Source organism: Vombatus ursinus, unplaced genomic scaffold (genome assembly GCF_900497805.2).
Source record: "Vombatus ursinus unplaced genomic scaffold, bare-nosed wombat genome assembly UNPS02014794.1, whole genome shotgun sequence".
Lineage (NCBI taxonomy): Eukaryota > Metazoa > Chordata > Mammalia > Diprotodontia > Vombatidae > Vombatus > Vombatus ursinus.
Window position 1 is genome coordinate 18,727,716 of NW_020954572.1, and position 22,541 is coordinate 18,750,256.

The 22,541-nt window shown below is 35.4% G+C and overlaps 1 protein-coding gene across 3 annotated transcripts in view; it reads right to left on the bottom strand.

Moving 5' to 3' along the window:
- Positions 1–22,197, bottom strand: part of TMEM62 (transmembrane protein 62) — a 49,730-nt gene extending 27,533 nt beyond the window's left edge. The window contains exons 1-9 of one of the 3 annotated variants that reach the window (XM_027870171.1): positions 22,015–22,197; positions 21,738–21,849; positions 18,417–18,554; positions 16,065–16,110; positions 9,994–10,135; positions 8,919–9,043; positions 8,664–8,786; positions 5,661–5,816; positions 890–1,049 (exon numbers count right to left, since the gene is read on the bottom strand). In XM_027870171.1, coding sequence (XP_027725972.1) covers positions 890–1,049; positions 5,661–5,816; positions 8,664–8,786; positions 8,919–9,043; positions 9,994–10,135; positions 16,065–16,110; positions 18,417–18,554; positions 21,738–21,849; positions 22,015–22,197 — 1,185 coding nt within the window. Of the gene's footprint in view, positions 1–889; positions 1,050–5,660; positions 5,817–8,663; positions 8,787–8,918; positions 9,044–9,993; positions 10,136–16,064; positions 16,111–18,416; positions 18,555–21,737; positions 21,850–22,014 lie in introns of those variants that run through there. The other 2 variants (XM_027870172.1, XM_027870173.1) reach the window with 2 other exon arrangements.
- Between the last annotated feature and the right edge of the window lie 344 nt (positions 22,198–22,541).

A 22,541-nucleotide genomic window follows, 5' to 3' on the forward strand; every position in this document is an offset into this window, starting at 1 on the left:
GCATAAAATAAAATGCATAGGGTAATGAAGGAATCCTGTTACACTGAAATATAGTTATCAAAATATTAAAAAATAAAACAAGTTAGACAAGGACTCAAGACAAATTCAAAGGACTCATAAAAAAATGCTATCCACCTCCAGAGAGAGAACTAATGAATTCTGAGTGCTGATTGAAGCATAATTCTTTTATTTTATTTTTCTTGGGATTTTTTTGTGTAATTTCTTTTGTAACATGACTAATATGGAAATATCTTTTGCATGACTTCATACATATACAATCATTATCATACTGCTTGCTTTGTCAAGGTGTGGGGGAGGTACAGGAGGGAGAGAATTTGGAACTCAAAATTTTTAAAAAAATGAATGTTAAAATTTTTTTACATGTAATTGGGAAATATTTAATAAGGTAAGTAAAAATACATATTAAAAATAAACAAAACAGAGCAGTGAGGGGCAGCTAGGTGGCACAGTAGATAGAGCACTGGCCCTAGAGTCAGGAGGACCTGAGTTCAAATCCGGCCTCAGACACATAACACTTACTAGCTGTGTGACTCCAGGCAAGTCACTTAACCCCAATTGCCTCATAAAAACAAAAAAATAAATAAATAAAAGACAAAATAAAATAAAATAAAATAAAATAAAATAAAACAAACAAAACATAAGTTTGTGGACCCCCGAGTTAAGAACCTCTAGTCTGAAACTATGATTTTTCATGGTTTCTCTTCAATACAAAATGAACATGATGTATAAACAGACTAATGATAAAATCAAATTTTTTCCCCCCATTTGATGAGAAAATTTCCAAAGCATAGTTAAAAGTAGATTCAACCCAAACTACTAGCTTAAGTATGTGTGTATGGTGCAAATTAGGGAAAAACAAAGACCTTACCTGAACATTTACCTCTATCATATGGGTCTCTTCACTATAATTTATAGGATTCCACTTCAGTACGAAAATAGGACCAGACAGATGAACAGCATTCCCCAAATAAATACCATTAATCTTAACTGCGACAGAGGTAATGGAGGATGGTGAGAAGGCCAAGATTCTAAAATGAGAATATGCATACATGTATGATGTTAAGAATCTGGGTCTCTTTTTCTTAGAAAGGATGTACTCTGATATGGGTATACTGAAAAGGCACAGTTGAGAAAATGGGTTTTGTTTTTCTGCTTTCTGGGAAAAACAGAAATAGTTTACTTTGAACAAAGCTGAATTATTTAATTAGGCTCCATCAAATACTGTTGAGCACCTTGAACATGAAAACTAACTTCCTGATCAGGATCTATGATCCTATGATTAAAATCTTGAGTTGCATTTAAAACAAGGTGGGTAAGTCAAGATAGGGCAGCTGGAGTCAAGATTTAAATTCAAATCCAGCCTCAGATACTTACTAGCTGTGGGATCTTGGGCAAGTCACTTAATCCTGTTTGGCTCAGTGTCCTCATCTGTAAATTGAGCTGTAGAAGAGAATGGCAAACCACTACAGTATCTTTGGCATGAAAACCAAAAATGGGGTTACAAAGAGTTGGATGTGACTGAAACAACGGAACAACAACAAAGTGAAAGAGGAATGATTTTGACAATCAGTTTTAACCTAAAGAGGAGCTGGTACTTCTCACATTAATCATGCTTCTGAAGCTTTTAATACACAGCCTAAGGTTCCACACTTCTGATAACATATTATAAATTGATTTGCCATTGGAGGGTTTATGGTCCAGAAGAAAAAGAATGGACTTACAGAAGAGGTTATTTCAGACACTATAACTAACTGGGACCTCAGTGTAACCTAGGTGAATCTTGTGACTATTTTATCTTTGCATTTCATGTAACTCTTCCAAGTGTGGGAAGCATTGGGGCCGACTGGCTACGTTTAGCTTATTTAGCTCACAAGTAATAAGAAATTTATTTCAATTATGCCCAAGGTGTGATTCTGCAATATGACTTTAAAAACTTTTTGCTATGATATTCTAAAAGACCAAGATATAGATGCTATTCTGTGAAGATAGCCTTTTCTCTATGAGATGACATTCCTTAATTTCCAAAGCATATAGCACCTAATGTGCAGTAATAATAAATGCTTACTGACTGAGCAGGCTTAGAAATGAAGAAAAGACAAAATTTTGAGAATTCTTGTACATCGAACATTAGAGATTAAAACACTATAATAATTATGGCAAGGTTTACCTATTTTTCTTAAATAAAAGAGGTGTAATTTTTTTTCAAAATAATAGTATTAGTTAATAATCATTGCTCCAAATGACTAATAAAAAATACAAATTACAACAACCCTGAAATTTCATCTCATATACTGGCAAGATGGCAAAGGAGAGAAATAGTCAATATTGGAGGGGCTGAAGAAAGACATACAGATACACTTTTGTTGGAGTTGTGAATTGATCCATCCAATTTGGAAAACAATTAGGAATCATGGGAGAAAGAAGTTATAAAATTGTTCCTACTCTGATTCAGAGATACCACTACTTAGCATGTATCCCCAAGTAGGTCAGAAGGGTCTCATGTATGCCAAAATATGCATAGCAACACCTTTTCTTGTAGTAAAAAATTAGAAACAAAGTAGGTGCCCATTGATTGGGTAATAGTCGGAAAAATTAGTTCTACAACTGAAATATTTCACTGTAAAAAATGGAAAATAGGAGACTTACACGAGAAAATTTGAATGAACTAATGCAAAGTCAAAGAGAGCAGAACCAGAACAAGATACACAATGACTAAAAATAATGTAAATGAAAAGAACACTAAATCCATTCAATACTGAGTAACTGGCCCTGAAAGAGATGAGAAAGTACTTCTCTGCCCTTAGTACAGAAGTGGGAACTACAGTGTGTCACTTGGTTTTGCTCTATTGCAAGGGAAAGAGCTCATCCGGACGTGAGCAGGGTAGATTGAAACAACTGTAACATAAAAAATAAAGGCATCAGGAGAACTATTTTTTAAAAAGTCTTTGCCTTACAAGGTTTTCAAGTTTGAATTTCTGTCTCTATATAACAGTTCACTGTCTTTCCCCTCCCTAACTCCTTTTCCTTCCCTTCAACTAACCCTCATATAGAACTAAAATAAATTTTCATTATTTCACTGAACAAATGTTTATTGAGCACCTACTGTACTGCATTGTTGCTTACAACAGAATTTAATGTTGGCCCCTGAATTTTTTTTTAATGTGGGTTATGAGTTCCTTACAGAAAACAGATTACTATGATGAAACATACCTAAGGTCCTTTGAGCAAAAGTATGTTCAAAGTTTCAATTACTCTACTGTCTGTTTTTGCAAAACGTCTTTTCTTTGCTACAATGGGAGTCTAATTATGGGTCACGAGAAGTGGTATATCCAGAAATGACAGTTATGCAAAAATAAAAGTTATACAGAAATGACAGTTATGGAAAAAAGTTATCAATAAAAAATTATTTCTAAATGAAAAAAATGAAAAAGAAAAGAGGTTTCTAAAAATATGAAAGTAAAGATCTTTACAAATATGAAATGCTGAAATTTTAAGTCACAAATAATACTCTCTGCTCTATAACTAGCACTAGGATTTCAGTTAAGTCCTCTTAAGAAATATTTTATTTAGCTAGTAATTTCATACTAGGTTCGGTTTTGAACATATCAAAAAATTACCCTATATAATCTTATATAAATATAGTACTCAAGACTAAAAAGATTAAATACCTCTCTAAGAGAATTATTACCAATGTCCTACTGATATCCTATGAATTTTTATTAACTGTTACAATGAAGGGCTCAGGAGAAAGGCGCGTTAGTGGGAATTGACAATGATATAAAGAATATCAATAAAATACATTTTAAAGTACATATTTTATCCTTAAAATATTCAGAGAAACTCCTCTGGGAAACTGCTACAAAGATAAACGTTTGTTGGAATTTATATTTAATTGTCAAAAAAATGTTTATTATTGGGATCAAATGTACCAATCAGAAAAAATAAAGACTGACTTGTCTAAAAAAACAAACATTTTTATTATCATATTTTGCTAGTGAGTCCAATCTCATCACAATAAAATCTGTATTGTACTTTCTGAATAAAGAAGAAAGTTACTCAATGTATGAAATGTAAGATGTATGAAATGTAAGAAAAGAGAAACTGACTGGATTTGGGTAAGCCTTAAAATTTACCATTGCCAGGTTCCTCACTAGCTAAAAGATCAATGACCTACTTGACTGCAATGATCCCCGTTAGCACTGGGTAGAGACAACTGATTCCCCTCTTGGTGCCTTCTCCTGCTCCTTTCTGCACTTCGGGTACCATCAACCAGTAGCAATTACTGCATAGTTATCCTTTACAAAGCACTTTCCTAGGTGCAGTGAGGGAGTACAAAGGAAGACACAGGCACTGTCCCTCAAGGAGCTTATTTAAATTCAAAAAACCATAAACTGACAGCAAATCTCTCTGGGGTATTAATTTATTAGCAGCAGCATACGCCCCCTCAGCATGTCCTGAAGGTTTGTTAAGAGTGGTTGAAAAGGGGCAGCTAGGTGGCACAGTGGATAGAGCACTAGCACTGCAGTCAGAAGGACCTGAGTTCAAATCCAGCCTCAGACCAGACACTTGACATTTAGTAGCGATGTGACCCTGGGCAAGTCACTTAACCCAGATTACCTCACCAAACCCCCCCCCCCCCAAAACACGAAACAGTGGTTGAAGAAACTGACTATATATGACTAGTAGAATACTGTTGCAATGTAAGAAACGATAAATATAAGGAATTCAGAGAAACAAGGAAAGATAAGACTTGTATGAACTGATACAGGGAGAAGTAAGCAGAACTAGGAGAATAACAAACATAACAATCACAATAATATAAAGGAAAACAACACTAAAAAGATATTTGAACTCAGATTAAATGCAATGAACAATCTCAGACCCAGAGAACGAGGATGAAACTAACTTCCCAATGGCAAGAAAGAAATATTGTATATACCAGAGGTAGGTTTTGCTTAAAGGTTTTTCTTTATTACCAAGAAAGGCTGGGAAGAATGTGGTTAAATGTGGAAATAACTGTAGTGTTTTAAAATGGCATCAATAAAATTTTTAAAAAGAGTGGCTGAAATATGCTTATTTAAACATAGTTTATTTAAATTATTAAATTATTATTTTAATAGTAAATTATTAAAACGTAATTTTGCCAATGCTTTTGCCAAATCTTCAGATTAGAAGACAGCTGTTACTTACAACTGCTTTCCAATGTGAGGGGAAACTATGCTGGGAGAAGAAAAATGAGGGTGAAGTGGGTGATGCATTGGCCCTGGAGTCAAGAGGATCTAAGTTCAAATCTGACCTCAGCCATTGACTAGCTATGTCTACCTAAAAAAAAAAAAAAGTCCCATAGAAAAATCAATTAAAACAATTAGAGGTATGAAAGCTCAGGAAAAAAAATTAAATTCAGGAAGAAAATTTGATTATTTATACCTCCCTTCCCAATGCTGTCCAGCTAAGACCACTAATAACCAATGCAAAATTTAACTCTTACATACTAATTGAAAGCTTAATGGAAAAGACAGAGTAAGAAAATCCTAGAAGAAGTTAAGCTTGGGAAACATAAAGTATTCATGTGGAAGTTCATTCCCAATGGCCTACTCCTTTAAATACTAATCTGAAAGAAACTCAAGATTTTTCCATACCTGATGTGTGTGGAGTAGAGGAGTCTCTCCAGTGGCTCATGTACAGAGCTGCTGTAGAGAAATGACTTGGGGTTTGTGATGAGCACCGCTGGCCACTTGTCAAAAACCAAATCTGCAAAGCTAAAGAGGTCATGGTCAAAAGCAAAGATCCGGTACCTGAAGGCCAAAAGTTAAAAAGGTAATTTAGTTACATGAGATCAATGATAGAGAATCTATATAATGAACAAAGGTTAAAAAAGAAAAAACTAACAATTCTTGACATCATGATTTTGCATGAATAAGATAGTCATTTTCCCTTTTCCTTTCCTTCTTACCTAACTCTAAATCCTCATCCTTGTCACCTATACTTCATTTGGTCTAGACTGAGATTGTGAATTTCTTAAGCTACTATAAACCAGCTGCTATTTTAAAAGCTAGCAGGGGCAGCTAGGTGGCACAGTGGATAGAGCACCGGCCTTGGATTCAGGAGGACCTGAGTTCAAATCCAGCCTCAGACACATAACATTTACTGGCTGTGTGACCCTGGGCTAGTCACTTAACCCCATCGCCTAACCAAAAAAAAAAAAAAAAAAGCTACATGAAATCACCAGAAGGTAAAAGACTATTACTATGATATTTAATTTCCCAGAATCTACTGTAGTAGAAACAACACTAAATTAATATCTCTAGAGTTTATTAGTCTCAGCTTCACCATTAGCAATGTGACTTTGAGTCAATCATGTAAAACTCCCTGACCTAGTTTTCTCTCCTGTAAAATGAAGGGATTACCACTAAATGATCTCTAAATCCTTTCTAAGTCTGAACTTTTATAAGTCTATTAACACAGTTTATAGTCTCACTAATGCTATTAAACATTTTAAAATCATTTGCCTGATTTAAAGTCAATGCACATACATTTAAATTCAGCTTAAAACTTTAAAAGAGTAATTCAGTGGAAAGAATGTGGGGCTTGGAGTTAGAACCGGGCCTGAATCTTGGCTCTGATGTGTGACCTTAAATAAGCCACTTAACCCTTCATAGTCATGGTTTCCTCATCTATAAAATTAGAGATCTAGTCTTGATGATCTCTAAGGTATCTTCTGGCTCTAAGTTGTTCAGTTCTGTAATTTCATATAAATCACTAAAACTTGTTAATCTGATTTGAATTTCCAATTGTATTAGAAGCAAAATAGTTTATATTTTTATTTTAAACTGACAAATACAAAATATTCAGAACTACTTACAATTAAATTTTTTCTCAATCTTAACTCTTCAACTATTTCTTTTATCTCTTTTTGTTCTTTGTCCATTTCCTTTCTGTATACTTCAGCCATTTTAATAAAACATATACATAGTTAATGTGTAGATTTCTCCTGATTCTGCTTTCTTTTGGATGCATTATTACCTATGTTTTCCCATATTTCTTACATCATTTTAATAATATGGTAACATTCTTTTAAATTAAATACCATAATTGTTGAGACATTTTACAATATTAAGACATCTAGGTTATTTTCACATTTTTCACATTTTCATTACTTCAAATAACGCACTAAAAACATCATCAAAGAGTTCTTGTTATCTTTTTGATGACATCCTTGGTGTAAATTTCCCAGTAATGAGATTATTGAGTCACAGGGTATGATCACTTTTGTAATTCTTATTGTACATTACCAAAATGAGCTGAAATTGGAATAGTTTACAATGCTATCAGTACTAAATTAATGTACCACTTGCCCTACATTAAGTTTTAACATTTTTATTTCTTTTTGCCAATTTGATGAGTTTAAGGTAGCTTCCTTAATTTGCATTTATTAATGAGTTATTCACTAATAAAATGGATAACTTTTTCCAAATGACTTTAAATTTTGTTTCTTTTGTTTACTGTATATTCATAGCTCTTGACCATTAATCCATTGAAAACTAGGTATTGCCCTTTTGAAGTTGAATTGATTCCAGATAAGTTATGAACATCAGGATTCTATCTGCCATTTTTCTCAAAGAGATTTTCCCCCAATCCACTGTTTTTCTTCCTGTATAGCAGAGTAGAGGAAGTTTCAAAACCAACTACTAACAGCTGCTGATGTTGAGAGGCAGTATAGTAGATACCCTTTATAAAAACTTTGTTTGGTACAACAGAATACTTCTCTTTATAGAGATCAGTTACTTATTGTTTTTAATAGAGCCCTTTTTAATGTTGGCAGAAATGGAGACAAATAGGCACATTAATTTTTTGCTGGCAGAACTGTCAATCAGTCCAGTCAAAATTTAGAATTTTGCAATAAAACTTATAGAATTGTTCATTTTTTTGACCAAGTGATCCTATTAACAATTTTATACCTCAAGGAAATTAATGACAAAAAAGATATCTGTACAAAAATATTCATAGTAGCACGATCCATAACAGCAAAAAAGTAGAGCTTGTATGCTCAACAATTAGGAAATAGCTAAAAGATCATGGTATAAGAATATAATGTAATATATTACTGTACAGTAGGGAATGACAAATATGAAATGTGGGAAGACTCACTCAAATATTGGTAGATATGTACTGATGCAAAGTGAACATAAGAAAATCAATATACACTATTGCTGAATTATGTGAACAAATGAAACTTTAAATAGCAACAACTCTCAGATCAGAACCATTAGATCACATTGGTATTAATCCCCACCTTTTAGGAAATGGAAAACCACTAAATTGTAAAACTGCAAATACTACCATTTTTATATTTTATTTAATGGTTTTTAGGAATTAAAGAGGATTCAAGTGGGGAATATGCATTGGTTTATTTGTGTAACATATCAAAACAATTCATCAATAAACATATTTTTATAGATTTGTATCTTCAATTAAAGTAGCTTTATCCTGGTATTTTATCATATACATCTAAAGATAAGTAAACTGAGTGATAAAGCTCCATACTCCGAAGTTCTACCCCAACCTGGCAGCCTATTAGAAGGCTGGCATCAAGTTCAGGAAAGAACATAGCAGCCTTTTGCTGGTTTCTATGGTTCTCTCACCTCCTGTTTTTCTTCCAATCTCCTAGCTCTAGTTCCATAGTGCCCTTTGGATGTCGAGTGTGCAAAACAGGCATCAGTCCACCAAGCAAATGGAGATGGCCACAGAGATATGCTACAGCAGAACTAAATGATAAAAATCAAACAATGTTTATAGGCTAGGTAAAATATCATATCTTGGGATGATCCCACAGAACAATGGAATAAAAAGGTATCAAACCTAAACCATCAATTTTGGATCTAGAAGTTCTGCCTTACCTCATTACTGACCGTATTCCTGGAGCTGGAGAGATGATAGTAGATGTTGGATAATGTCCAAACCAAATACTATGGTTGCTATGCGTACTCTGCTTAGCCAGTAAATCGAGTGCCCTCATTTGTCTCTGAAATGGGATGGAAATCACATGATTTTTCATTAGTGCCCAAGTTGAAATATGACGTAGCTAATATATAATTTTATTTGAATTATTATAATTATTGTTGACAATATGCCAAATTTACATAAAATTTATATTTTTCTAAGTGTTTTCCTGTATAATCTCTTATGTAGTCCTAACTACAATTCTGTGAATCACAGAGTTATTACAAAAATTTTACAAAGATAGAAATATAAAATTGTGACTTGTCTAAGGTCAAAAAGTAACTTAGTGACCCTGCAGAAAAAAAGAATCTAGTTCTCCTGTTTAATCCACTTCACTAAGTTTCCTAAAAGAAAACATGTAACCAGCCATTTAAAATAAAATAACTAGTATTTATAAGACTATCTCCACACTGAGATATGGGGGCAATAATCTATAAATAGTTCTGCTATTCTCCTGTTACTTATAAAATCATTAAAAACTAAAACCCTCATTTAGGTGCCAGAGAAGGTATATGTGTGGTTCAAACCTAAATACTTTTTTATACAGCAAATCATCCATTTTCTCTAAGAAATTATTAATATATAGGTTTTACAGCAAAATTTTATCTAGAGCTATTTAATAACTAATAGCCAAGATCTGACTTCAGTGATTCTCAAATGTGAACATTACACAAATTTAGTGCAGTAATAGTTGATAGCTAACTTTGCAAAAAAAAAAAAAAAAGCTTTAACTATTTGCTTAGCTTAAAATATGGTCCATAAGCAGAAAGTGGCAATAGATGAGGGTTAGACAGTATGAGAGGGCACTATATACCAGGCACTGCATTATAAACAGCAACTGCTATAACTAGAGTGAAAATTTAAGAACCCATAGATAAGGTCTCATTTACCTAGTACAGCTCAACAAAGTCTGATGTACCCAAACCAGTTAAAATGAGTAGATTATAAAGAGAATGAAGAAGTTTACCATACCTCATCTAGTATTCCATAGAAATTAAAGGGTTTCTTGGGCCCTGGGGTGAGGGTAGCATCCACATAGATGAAAGAGTAGTTTCCAAAAGGGGTCTTATGGATGTAATGCATAGGGCCATGCCGACGTAAGGCAGAGTATCTCCTACAGAAATAAGATAGGGATGATTTCAGTGCAATCCAAAAAGAATAGAATTTATATTTTCACTCTTAGATCACTCTAGATTTCACTTTCTTATCAAAGGAATAATTTAGCATATAACAGACAAGAAGGAGCTAAAATGAATTCTAAAAATTGTCTGGAGTGACTTTTCACATTCTCTATATAAATATTCCTTTGAAGTAAAATGCCAAGCCCACAAGAGATATGCGTCACACATCTTGTGGTTAACAAGTATACAGTGCTTGTTGTTGTTGTTCAGTCATTTTTCAGTTGTGTCCAATTTTTCACGACCCCATTTGTAGTTTTCTTGGCAGAAATACTGGAGTGGTTTGCCATTTCCTTCTCTAGTTCATTTTACAGATGAGGAAACTGAGGCAAATGGGGTTAAGTGACTTGCCCAGGCTACACAATTAGTGTCTGAGGCCAGATTTGAACTCATGAAGAGGAGTCTTCTTGACTCTAGGCCTGGCACATTGGTACACAGTGCAGAGGAAGTCTTATCTACAGTATAATTCTCATACATATTAGAACACAATGTGGTAGAGATGCAATTGATTATTCCAGCATGCATTCGCTTTAATTTTTTTCTTACTACTATTGAACTTTTCTTTAAAAAGCATCCCAACCCATGATGTACTGAACATCCTATTGATCATAGATTCTGATACAATTCCTGCCCTCTAGAATCTATCATTCTAAAGAGACAAAGTATATAGGTAGTAAATATGCTTTGCTCAATGTCAAAATTTCAGCAACAAATTCAGTAATTTGGTTAACATTCCTTAAGTGTCTACTATGTACATAACCTCTACTGTCCAACACTAACCCCTCAAAGTGGTGTAGTGATAACCCGGGGTTCACAAAGACTATACCAATGGAATGCAAACTTTACAAACTTTTGAATAAAGGCCTGGCAACAGATGAGCTTTCTAGTATCAGAGGACCACTCTAGGTAAGTCTGAAATGACTCAAGAGGGTTGGCCACTTGGTGATATATTTTTTCATCCCCAACAACTCATGAAGACCATTTTCTAAAGCACAGAAGGAATGGTAATCTGTAACGGTGAAAAGAATATCCACACTGACAAAATCACAGATCCTTTAAATATCTGAAGAAGCAGGAATATCACTGTGCTAAGTGGTAGGGAAATGAAAGTTTAGATGTGATCTGTGCCCTCACAGAGCTAATAGTCTAGGGGAGGGATTTGATACAAATAATGATGATACAAAATACTACATGATAAGTCTATTGGGGGGGACAAAAATATGAGTATTATATGAGAGCTACAGAGGAAAAGGTCATTTTGGAGGAAGAGAAGATATCCTAAGCATAGAGAATAATGGGCAGGGGCGGGGGTTGGGGGGAGAGAGAGCATGCAGGGAAGGCAGGAAAATGCAGGATGTGTAAGGGGCAAAGTTCAATTTGGCTGCAGCACCACAGAACATGGAGGTGAAAGTAGTATGAGATGAGACTGGAAAGGGAGGATGGTACTATACTATAGAGGGCTTTGAATGCCAGGCAAAGAAATATGAACTTAATTTGACATACAACAGACAGTTACTGAGGTCTTTTGAATTGAGGAGCAACATGACCCAGTCATGTTCCCATGATCCATGTCTGATAGAAGTCTCTCCATTGATTAGAGCAGAGAAAGAGTCCTGGTAGTAAGGTTCAATGCCACAGAACAGATAATTATAACCCTCAGGAGGGCAAATAAAACTGACAGGCCATAGCTTACTCTTGGATATACCTAACATTTGAATAGTCAAGTGTCAGAAAACAATTTGGAATTAATGTGAGAAAAGTGATTAAACCATTCATATCGTTTGACCCAGTGACTCATCCCATAGCTGTGTATATCTTCCAACGAGGTCAGACAGAAACAAAAGTCCTATATATACTAAAATATTTTTAGCGGTGCTTTTTGTGATAGCAAAAAAAAAAAAATTGGAAAGGTAGGTAATCAATTGGGAAATAGCTCAACAAATTGTGGTGTATGAATACACTGCATTGTTACTGTACCATAAGATTAAATGAATATACATGATTATTTCAATAACGCAAAAGAAGAGAATACTAAGCTGAAGACAAATTCTGTGTAACTTGAATGACCAGTCTTGGTCTCAGAGAAGAACTAAGAGAATCCACCTCCTTCCTTTACATGGGGAGAGGGACAAAGGCTCAAAGAGATGCTTTCAGTACAAAATATTGCTTATAGTGCCAGACAGTTGTTATGCCTTCTGATTTTTGCTTAATCTTTTTTCTTTGTTTCAAGGTAAGATGGGTAGAGTGGGGTAAAGTAGGAATATTATCAAGAATGACTTTAATGTAAAAACAAAGAACATGTGTAACACCTTTAAAAATTAAAATGAAATTAAATGTGTTAACTTCCATGTTATTAGACAGATTAAATGGTATATGTCTTTCAATAACTAATTTCCATGTTTTCAGTTTGCATATAAAGATTCCTATGTGTAAGAGGTTTTGGGGTGTTTCTGTGTGTGTCTCTGTGTATATTTTTTATTTTATTTTTGACTGCTTCCTTCAGTTTAGATAGGTGTTTTCATCTTGGGATCTATGATGTCGGTGATTTTTAAAAATCTTTTGATATCTGTATTTCAGCATTATGGGTTTCCTTGGCAATCCTATGTACTTCCTATGTTTATGCATTAAAAACATTATTCCAAGAATGGGTCCACAGGTTTCACCAGAATTCCAAAGGGGTCCCTAACACAAAAAAGATTAAGAATCCTTACTCTATGGTGTTTTATTCAGTAAACCTTATTTTTGTTTGTCAAATAATAAAAATTATTATTCCTGTTTCTTTTGTAAATGGAAATTCCAAGCAAGAGACCTTCCATTAAAAAAGGTTCTATGAAAAGGTGGTAATAATTGCTCATATTTATGTGGTGATTTTCAGTTTATAAAGCATTTTCCTCACATCAACCTCAATGAGAGGTCGCTGAAGTATTAAAATGGTCATTTTATATATGAAGAGACCGAGTTTTAGAAAAATGAAGTAAATTGCATGAAGTCATAGAGTTAGAAAGTGGCAAAAATGGGATTCCTGCTCAGGTCTTCAAAAACTCTGGGAAATATTTTACTTAACAAAAATAAGAAAAAGGACAAAGAAATTTCTAAACCTTGAAATTAATATCCTTTCCCACAGCTATCTTTAAGCCATAGGACCTATGAAATATGTCTCAAAGCAAATATTTACTTCAGAAATTGTCAGTAATGTTAGAAAACTAGTGTATTTTTGAAGTAAAATATAATTTAAACAAAGGCAGCATATTCTACTGCCTCTCCTCTCTAATACTTTTTAGATCTCTCCTTTAGGATTTTTTTCTCCATTTCTGTCTTCATTAAAATTTTTACTATTTATTGTATTTTCATTGTTATTCCTGAGAATTTCATGATCTCTTATTTACTGTCCTTATACATGTTCAGATACATTAAGATAGAATCTGAAACCAGAGATTAAAATATAGCATTATTATGCCTATAAATATTATTGATATTAGCATAGCATGTACTCTGAATAAGAAAACTGCACTTGTAAGAACTTTCAGAAGTGCATGTATTCTTTACAATATCTCTCTGTGTGTGAATATATGTGAGTTTCTATCTATCTACCTATCTATTTATATATATAAACATAAAGACAGAGATATTTTGATTTAATGCAGCAAATAAATCATTGATGCATTGGCGGATGGAAAATAAAATTCTCCATTTTAAAAAATATAAAGGCAAGAAATCCTGGTAGCCTTCTTTGTCTTTATATTTTCCTTTAACCTCAATATCCAGTTAGTCCTATCATACTACTCAAAATGTCTCTTTGTTCCATTCCTGCTTCCATTACCCTCACTCAGGTCCTCATCAAACCATGCCTAAATTATCACTGTAACCTTCAACCAGCTTCTTTGCCTCCAATCTCTCTTCTGCACATTGCTGTCAGATAAATCTTTGTAAAACACCATTTTTGTTAAGCTATTCTCCTGGTCAGAACCTGCAAGGTTTATTATTGCCTGTGATACTAAAGCCAAACTCCTCTGCTGAGTCACTCAATATCATCCATAATCTGACCCCACTCTAATATTATTTCCTATTATTGAACAGGAGCCTTCTAGATTTGCCTCAGTTTCCTGAACAGTAAAATGAGGACAATAATAGCACCTATCTCACAGCACTGTTGGGAGGATCAAATGATATAAAACCTGTAAAGTGCTGTGCCTGGCACATAACAGGCGCTATGTATATTGAATATATGAATATTTGAACATATAAATACATATAAATATATAATTATTCTTATTATCAGAAAGGGACACTAATACACAGTTGGTAGAGCTCTAAATTGTCCAACTATTCTAGAAATCAAACTAGAATTATGTGAGAAAAGTGACTAACCCTTCATACCTAGCAACCTTTCTACTGAGCACATACCCAAGGATATATAGCAGAAAGGTCTTAGATATAACAAAATATGCAACAAAATATTTACAGCAGTACTTTTTGTTGTAGTAAAAAAGCTGGAAATAAAATGGGTTAGCATCAACTGGATAATGGCTGAACAAATTGTGGCATATGAATATAATTAAATGTTAAATAGTAATAAAATTAATAAGGAAGTCAGAGAAACAAGGATGTATGAAATGATGCAAGGTGAAGAAAACAACCAAAAGAACAATAAACACAATGACGATAATTATATAAATACTAACACCACTAAAATGCAATCTTGCAAATGAATTTTAATGAACAACCTAGGTCCTAGAAAACTGATAAGGAATTTCACCTTTCTCTCAATAGAGAGGTGGGGACTATGGTTATGGATTATGGTATATAATACTAGATGTGGTCTCTAGGGCCCGTGATTTGGGGTTTTTTGTTTGTTTTTTGTTAAAAGGAAGAATTTCATGGAAAGGAAAGAGGTTTAAGTGGATATGACTAGTATAAAAATAAAGGTAACAATAAAACTTTTTAAAAAATGAATACAGGAAGCTTTTGTCTTAGTAAAGACAATCTCCTTATCACTCTCCATATGCTCATCTGTGCTTCTAGGTCTTCATTCATGTTTTCCCTCTTTCTCTAATGCCCTTCCCTACCCTCTTCAAATCATAACCATTCATCAAGGCCCAGATCAAACTTCTTGAAAAGTTTCCCCATTAATGTCCAAACTGATCCCTTAAGGTCCCTTTTATCATTTCCTAAAGCATTTATAACTTGTAAGATGTAATTTAGTACTAGATCATATTCTTTCTTACGTTGCTTTTTGATGTTTTCTTAAGCATGTTTTATTTCCTCAATTGGACTATAAGCTCCTTGAGGACAGAGATCATGTCTTATACTATTCTTGAATCCCTTACAGGGACCACCCCAATGTTGAGCACAAAGGTGAAACTCAATAAATACTTATTGTTTTAGTTAATAGGTCCAGGGTAATACTACTGTCAATGTGAAATGTATTAAAAAATGAATCCCTAATCCAAGAAAAGAAAGAAATAGCTGGCTAAAGAAATGTTACTGAAAGGCAATGGTGAAAAAAGACTTTAAGGTGTACTACAGTAAACAGGAACAGTGAGCATAAGATTATGAGAATTTTTTTTAAATGCACACAATTAAATGGAAACCCTCTGTTCTCTGCTTTTCCTACAGTCACAAAAGAGGTAATTCTCTTCTTTTAATAATACAAAAGCCTCTATATCTGGGTATAAAAAGAACATTTGCCAATCAGTGCTTCCCCCTTCACACTTTGTATCCCCAGTGCCTGACACAACACCTAGAACATAACAGGCACTCAATAAATGTTTGGTGATTGATTGATATTCTCTCCAAATTGACTTTACTCTTCCCAAATCACTGTCCACACACAGTGATAAGTCTATCTCCAGTTCATTTCAGTACCTGTAATAATTCTGGCTACTCTCCAGACTTGGAATGTTGAATGCATCTATAGGGGAGGAAAAAAAATCAAAACAAACAAAAAACTCACACAAAGGTTAATGATCAGATAAAAAATTATTATCATATCTCTATAAGCACTTTATACAACAGAATGCCAGTCACTCAACTAGGAAATTAATGAAGATGCTACTTTGTTACCAGGTAACAAAAGACTTGAAAAACTCTGAACTGAATACAGGTAATATGAAAAATTTATTAAAAAACAAAAGGGCATATAATTGACTGAGGAATAATGAATATTTATAATTATTACTTTGAATAAGCTAATATGGACCTAAAAAAAAGTTTAGGGTTTGTTTTTAGCGGAGGAGGGCAATTCAGTTTTGTTTTGTTTTTTTTTTTTACTTGTGACAAGGAATGGGTTTTATTTACTACATTTCAGCAATCACACACTTAGGGTAAATACAGTTTTTCTGAACTGCAGATCATGTATATCTACAATAAATGCTTCCTTTGTATAAAGCACTCTACTAGGCAATGGAGGATTAGAGACCTATCCTTTCCTATTTGACCCATAAAGAAACTCTAGGAGTTAGATGGGTTAGAATGGGTTAGAATAGATTATAGAACCTTTGTAAATTCATCTGGGTATGTTGTGATTTCAAAGAAACTAGATGCTTGGTTTCCTTGCCAAAACTATTGCTCACTTTCCTCTGGGAATCTATTAAATCTTCATTAATCTTGAGAACAGGCTGAAAATCCAATTGAGGCCAACAATGAAAATTAAGCTAATAAGTCTCAGGATCACTTTTAACAACCCTCCTGCCAAATGAAGGAACAGTCTTCAAAACCTCTTGAGAGAAACAAACTCAGCCCTCTTAACTAGTGTGAAGGGTTCATAAGACCTAGAAGAAATTACATAATTTTATTCTAGCAAACACTCTTTAGCACTGACTGTTTTCACAGTTTTCAAAAGTTATTTCCTATCTGAAAAAAAAAGGAGATGAAGCACAAAATTTTCATAAATTCATTCCCAGGGGAAATGCCCTTGGATCTGAAAACACCTCGGAGATGTATAAATCTGGGAAGACAAAAGGTACAGTATAATATTTATTTTTATCATGTTAGCATGTAAACTAGGAGAAAAGGGGCAATGACCTTTTTTTTTGTTTGTCACAAACTCACTATAGGGGTTACACAAGAGAATAGATGAGATATAATTCCAACCCTCAAGAAGTTTACCATCTAAGGAGGAAATATATTGAATACATAGGAATACAGGATTATAGATTTAGAGCTGGAAAGGACCATTGAGGTCAACAATTCAGCCTAATTACAGATATGCTCATATCCATGTTTGTGTACACACAGGTCAAATTCTATTGTAATTCTAAGGGACAACTCATATTATTTAATTATACTAGAATCTGTTTTATTGAATATTATTTGCAGTAAATGACTCAGTTTTTGGCCTTAAAATGTTTGATACATAGATTTATTATTTATTGCAAAAGAATCTGATGGATACCCCCTATAAAAATCAGAAAAAGGCAGAAATTTACTTTATCCTCAGAGAATTACAGCTTAAGTATATTTGAACTAAACTTTGACAGCTTCTTTATAAGAATTATTTGTATGTAGACTATTATATCATCAAACAGATAGTTATGCATTTCATCTAATAAAATAATCTCATTGACTTCCGCAACTATTAGAAGTGCAAGGGCCCTCAGAAATCAACCAGTCCAAACCCCTCATTTTGAAGATAATGAGTAACCTGATACTTAGTCTTTCCCAAATTCATACACCTACTAAGTGAAAGGGCTGGAACTTTACCTCATTCTTTTGATTCCAAGTATAGGGTACTTACCACTAGGCTAGGATGCCTCTCTCATATAAAGGATAATTCTTATAGATATACACTCATTAACAATGAATAGAATAATAATTTAGACTAAAATAAATACATCAAATGACTAATTAAGACAAATAATCTTTAAAAAGGGCACAAGTATTTTTAGGGAGGTTTATATGCAAATATCTTAATTTGCCATAAATGGCCATGCATAAGAATAGTCACTAAAATAATTTCATCCCATATAATAGTTTTAAAACAACTACATTTTCACTTGGTATTAGGATTATCATGCCCCTTAGAGGCTAACAATGTCACATAAGGTTTTTTATTACATATTCTGTTGTGTTTCACACAACTAGAATTGAACTTCAGCATTCAAATCTGTGTAAGAATGACCAATTTTGTAACTTAATTCAGTTGTATTAGAGCTGGAAAACACAAACTCTGGGAGAAATGCTGGCTTCAATGACACCCAAGGGTTGGCTCCCTCTTACCATGATTTCCTCTGATATCTAGCCACTTGGTTTTTTCTGTGACCCTAGTACTCTTCAAGACATTTTGATAAGTTTGCCATTCCACTTCAAACTGCTTGGATCCCCAATGATCACTTCTTAAGCTATCTGTGAGGTCACCTGTAAGTATACAAAAAAGTCATCGATCATTCTAAAATAAATTCTAGAGGGTCAGGCAAATAATGTCCATTGTATAATAAACAGGGTTGAGGTACCCAACATGTACCTGACTAGGAGACCACCTGCATTCAAAGCTACATACTAAAAACAGGCAAAAATGTTTAGCATAGGTTTTATTTATAAAGTCATAAATTATCTGTCTTAGGTAGATAGGAATAGAAATAATAACTAGACCTTCAACTGCAGTGGTATAAGGAACTCCTAAATGAGGAAACTCCCTCTACCAATGTAGACTGGCACTTTATCTGCAACATTTAGTCTTACGGAGTTACATAGGGCGTTTGTTGTTATTGAGTTGTTTCAGAAGTATCTGACTCTCCATGACCCCATCCGGAATTTTCTTGGCAAAGATACTAGAGTGGTTTGCCTTTTCTTTTTCCAGCTCATTTTACAGATAAGGAAATTGAAGCAAACAGAGTTAAGTGACTTGCCCAGGGTCACACAGCTAGTAAGTATCTGAGGCTGGATTTGAACTCAGGCCCTCCTGACTGCAGGGCTGGTGCTCTGAAAAATTAAATGACTTGCCTAGGGTCAGTATGTATCAGAGGAGGACTTGAGCCAAGGTCTTCCTGGCTCCCAATCCAGCATCCACTGTGGATACCTTACATAACTTCTAGTTCAGGAAAACCCCAACCATCCTCTTCCACAACCTTGCCAACCACCTTACAGGGACCATAACCTAGAACAGAGGTTCATAACCTTTTTTGTGTCATGAATTGCTTTAGTAATCTGGTGAAACCTAGAGACTCCCTTCTTAGACTAATGTTTTTGAATGCATAAAATACATAGGATTACAAAAGAAACCAGTTATACTGAAATGCAATTATTAAAGTATTTTTAAAGAAAAAGTTCACACACTCAGCTGAAGAAGATCATAGAGAATTTTCTATCCTGGAACCCCACTGTCATGATTGATGACTGCCTCTAGTTTAACAGGGGTGGGGAACTTTCAGCCTTGAGGCCACATGTGGCCTAGAGGCTGCAGGTTCCCCACCTCTGTACCTCTATTTCATCTATCCCTGCTTTCCCCACTGCCACTACACTCTTTTCCACTTCCAGAGCCAAGAACCATGATCAAATGTTACTGTTCCTGAGTGGGGTGTGCTAACCTTTTTATCTACGATCTCAGTAGTTTATTCCTCCCTATCTCTACCACTAGAAAGTAAGCTCTTTAAGGGTAGAGACTATCTTTCCTTTTGTATTTATATAGCCAACACAATACAATGCAGCTTTTTAAATCATTAAAATGATAACTAACATTTATACAACAGTTGGCAAAACATTTAATCCTCATTTAATGGGAAGTAGGCATTATTATTACCATTTTATAGATAGAGAAACTGAGGCAGACAGATGTTAAATGACTTGCCAGGGCCACAGTATGTGTAAGACAGGATCTGAACTCAGGTCTTCCTGACTCCAATCCACTATTCCACCTAACAGCTACTGAGTTGTGAAATAACCTCTTCAAAGAGCACAGTACAAATTTCATTACAAGGTTCTAATAGAAAAAAATTTTTTTAAGAAAACTAGTTGAGAATTTGTTTTACTTGATGACACCTATTTGTACTTTTTTTCCCTCTTGCCTTTTCAATGAATGGGGGAGTGGGAGGTGGGAGGATAAGAATTCAGAACTGAAAATAAAATAAAATTGAACTTAAAAAATAATAAAACCAGTCTAGGCAAGTACCAGATATCCCCATCAAAGGTTCCACCTTAGGGGATATTAGTCAGGTTTCCTAAGGGTATTCTGCCAGCACCAGGGACAGATGATGGAAAGATTCACCTTCAAATGCCTATGCCAATAAAGAGTTTAGAGTATATTATTTGAGTCAGTCACTCAACCAGCATTTTTTTTCCCCACCAGCATTTATTAAGCACCTACTACATACTAGGCATAGTGCTAATAGATCAACTATTAAGTAATTGAGCCAGAGCCACAGAAACTAAGGGATCAGGCAACAAGTCTTGAATCAGACATTTCAACCTTCAACAGTTCACAATTTAGAAAGAAGACTGTGGACAAGTAGAAAGACTTAGTCCCTACAAAAAGCTCTCTTGCTCTATATTCAGTTCATTTATTCAACAAATATTTATTAACACTTGTCACAGTTACTATGTGCAGAGAACTACACTAAGGAAAATATAAAATTTGGGCAGGATATAATCCCTATCTCACAGAGTTTACCACGTAATGGGGTAAGACAAGACATAAACACAGAAAATGCATAGTACCTATTAAAATAAAGGTAATTCCACCTCCTTTTTCTTAGATTCAGAAACAAAAATTCAGAAACCAAAAACAACAGAAATGTACACTCTAGACTCAAGTGTCTATGTGTCTATTGTGTTTGTTACTTTGTTACAGCATCTGTGAGGTGACCTGTATGTATACAAATAAGTCCCACCTCATTTTAAAATAAATTCCAGAGGGCCAGGCAAATAACAGGCTTACCATGGGGAAGTCAGTTGCATTTTGTCTTTCTCCCTTATAACTTTGTTATAATATGGATATTTTCTTATCATAAAGGTATGATATATGTGTGTGTGTATTATGATACAGAGATTTAAAATTTCCCAAGTGAAACACTGTAAATACAATATACTTTAGGTTGCTTAATTTTGTTAGTGTGGCTGTTCCCTCTAACAGATAGTATGCATTATTTGTGTTTATCGTAACCCTAGATGGTAACCCCTCTACAACTTATTTTTTAAACCATTCCTTTTTTTTGAGTTCCAAATTCTTTTCCTCCTCCACCCATTGAGAAGGCAAGCAATATGAGACGCATTATACATGTGAAGTCCTGCAAAACATATTTCCATATTAGCACCCTCTACAATTTAATAGAGGAATGGTCTTAACTAAGATAATGATTAGGATGAGGATGAGGAAGATGATGATGAGGATAATGATGGACAGATATTATCTATCACCCTCCACTAACCTTACTAGAACTATCCGAACTCAGGTAACACCTGTCCTTGGACAACATGCTTTTCATCACCAGCTTTGTTCAATGTCGACTTATCTCAGTAGAACCTAATAGGGCTTATCTATGGCAGGCTGGTCGGCCCCCGGAGGACCCAGCATTCCTCGCCCGACCGCAAGGAGCCACCGCTTACCCGTGGCTAAGACGACAGCTGGCTGGATGACATCGACGGTTTCCGAACAGAACTTCTCCAAGTCCGTGACTCGGCCTGGATCATAGAACTTGCTGATGTGGAGGTCCGAGATCTGCAAAGCAGTGGTGAACATGAAACAGGGGCCCGTAGGGGAGGGGAAGCACGTCGGGCCGAGCGGCTGAGTGAGGGGACATTGCAAGGGCTCCCCCGGGCTCGGTCCCCACACGGGGGCTCCGGCCGGGCGGCCGGGGCTACTCCCGCTGCCCGCGCTCCTCACCTGCAGGCCCCAGAAGATGTTGGTGTCCTCGGCCCCGGGCGCCGGGAAGGGCCTCTGGGAGGCTTGGGGCCGTACGGGCCACGGCGAGGACATGCCCACCAGGCCATAGTGCTCGAGCAGCACGGCCGCCAGGGCCGCGGCCGCCAGCCCAGTCACCACCTTGAGCGCCAGGCCCATGGACATCCAGCCTCCGCTGAGCTCGGCCCGGCTGACAGACAGCCCGCGGTCCCCGCGAGCCGCTCTGCCGCGCACTTCCGGGACTCTATGATCCGCCGGGGCTGGAGCCTGCAGAAGCCTGCGGCCCCGCCCGTCTGCCAACCGCTCCGGCCCGCCCTGACCCCGGCGCTTTGTCGGGCTCTTAGAAGAAACCTCCGAGACCTCGGTCTAGATCTTTTTACGAATCAGGAGGCAGGGGTGTGACTTGTCCAGGTCACACAGACAGGAGCATAGATCTAGAGCTGGAGGGAACCTCAAAGACCATCTAGAACATCTGCAAATAAGGAAATTGAACCCCAAAGCAGTGACTT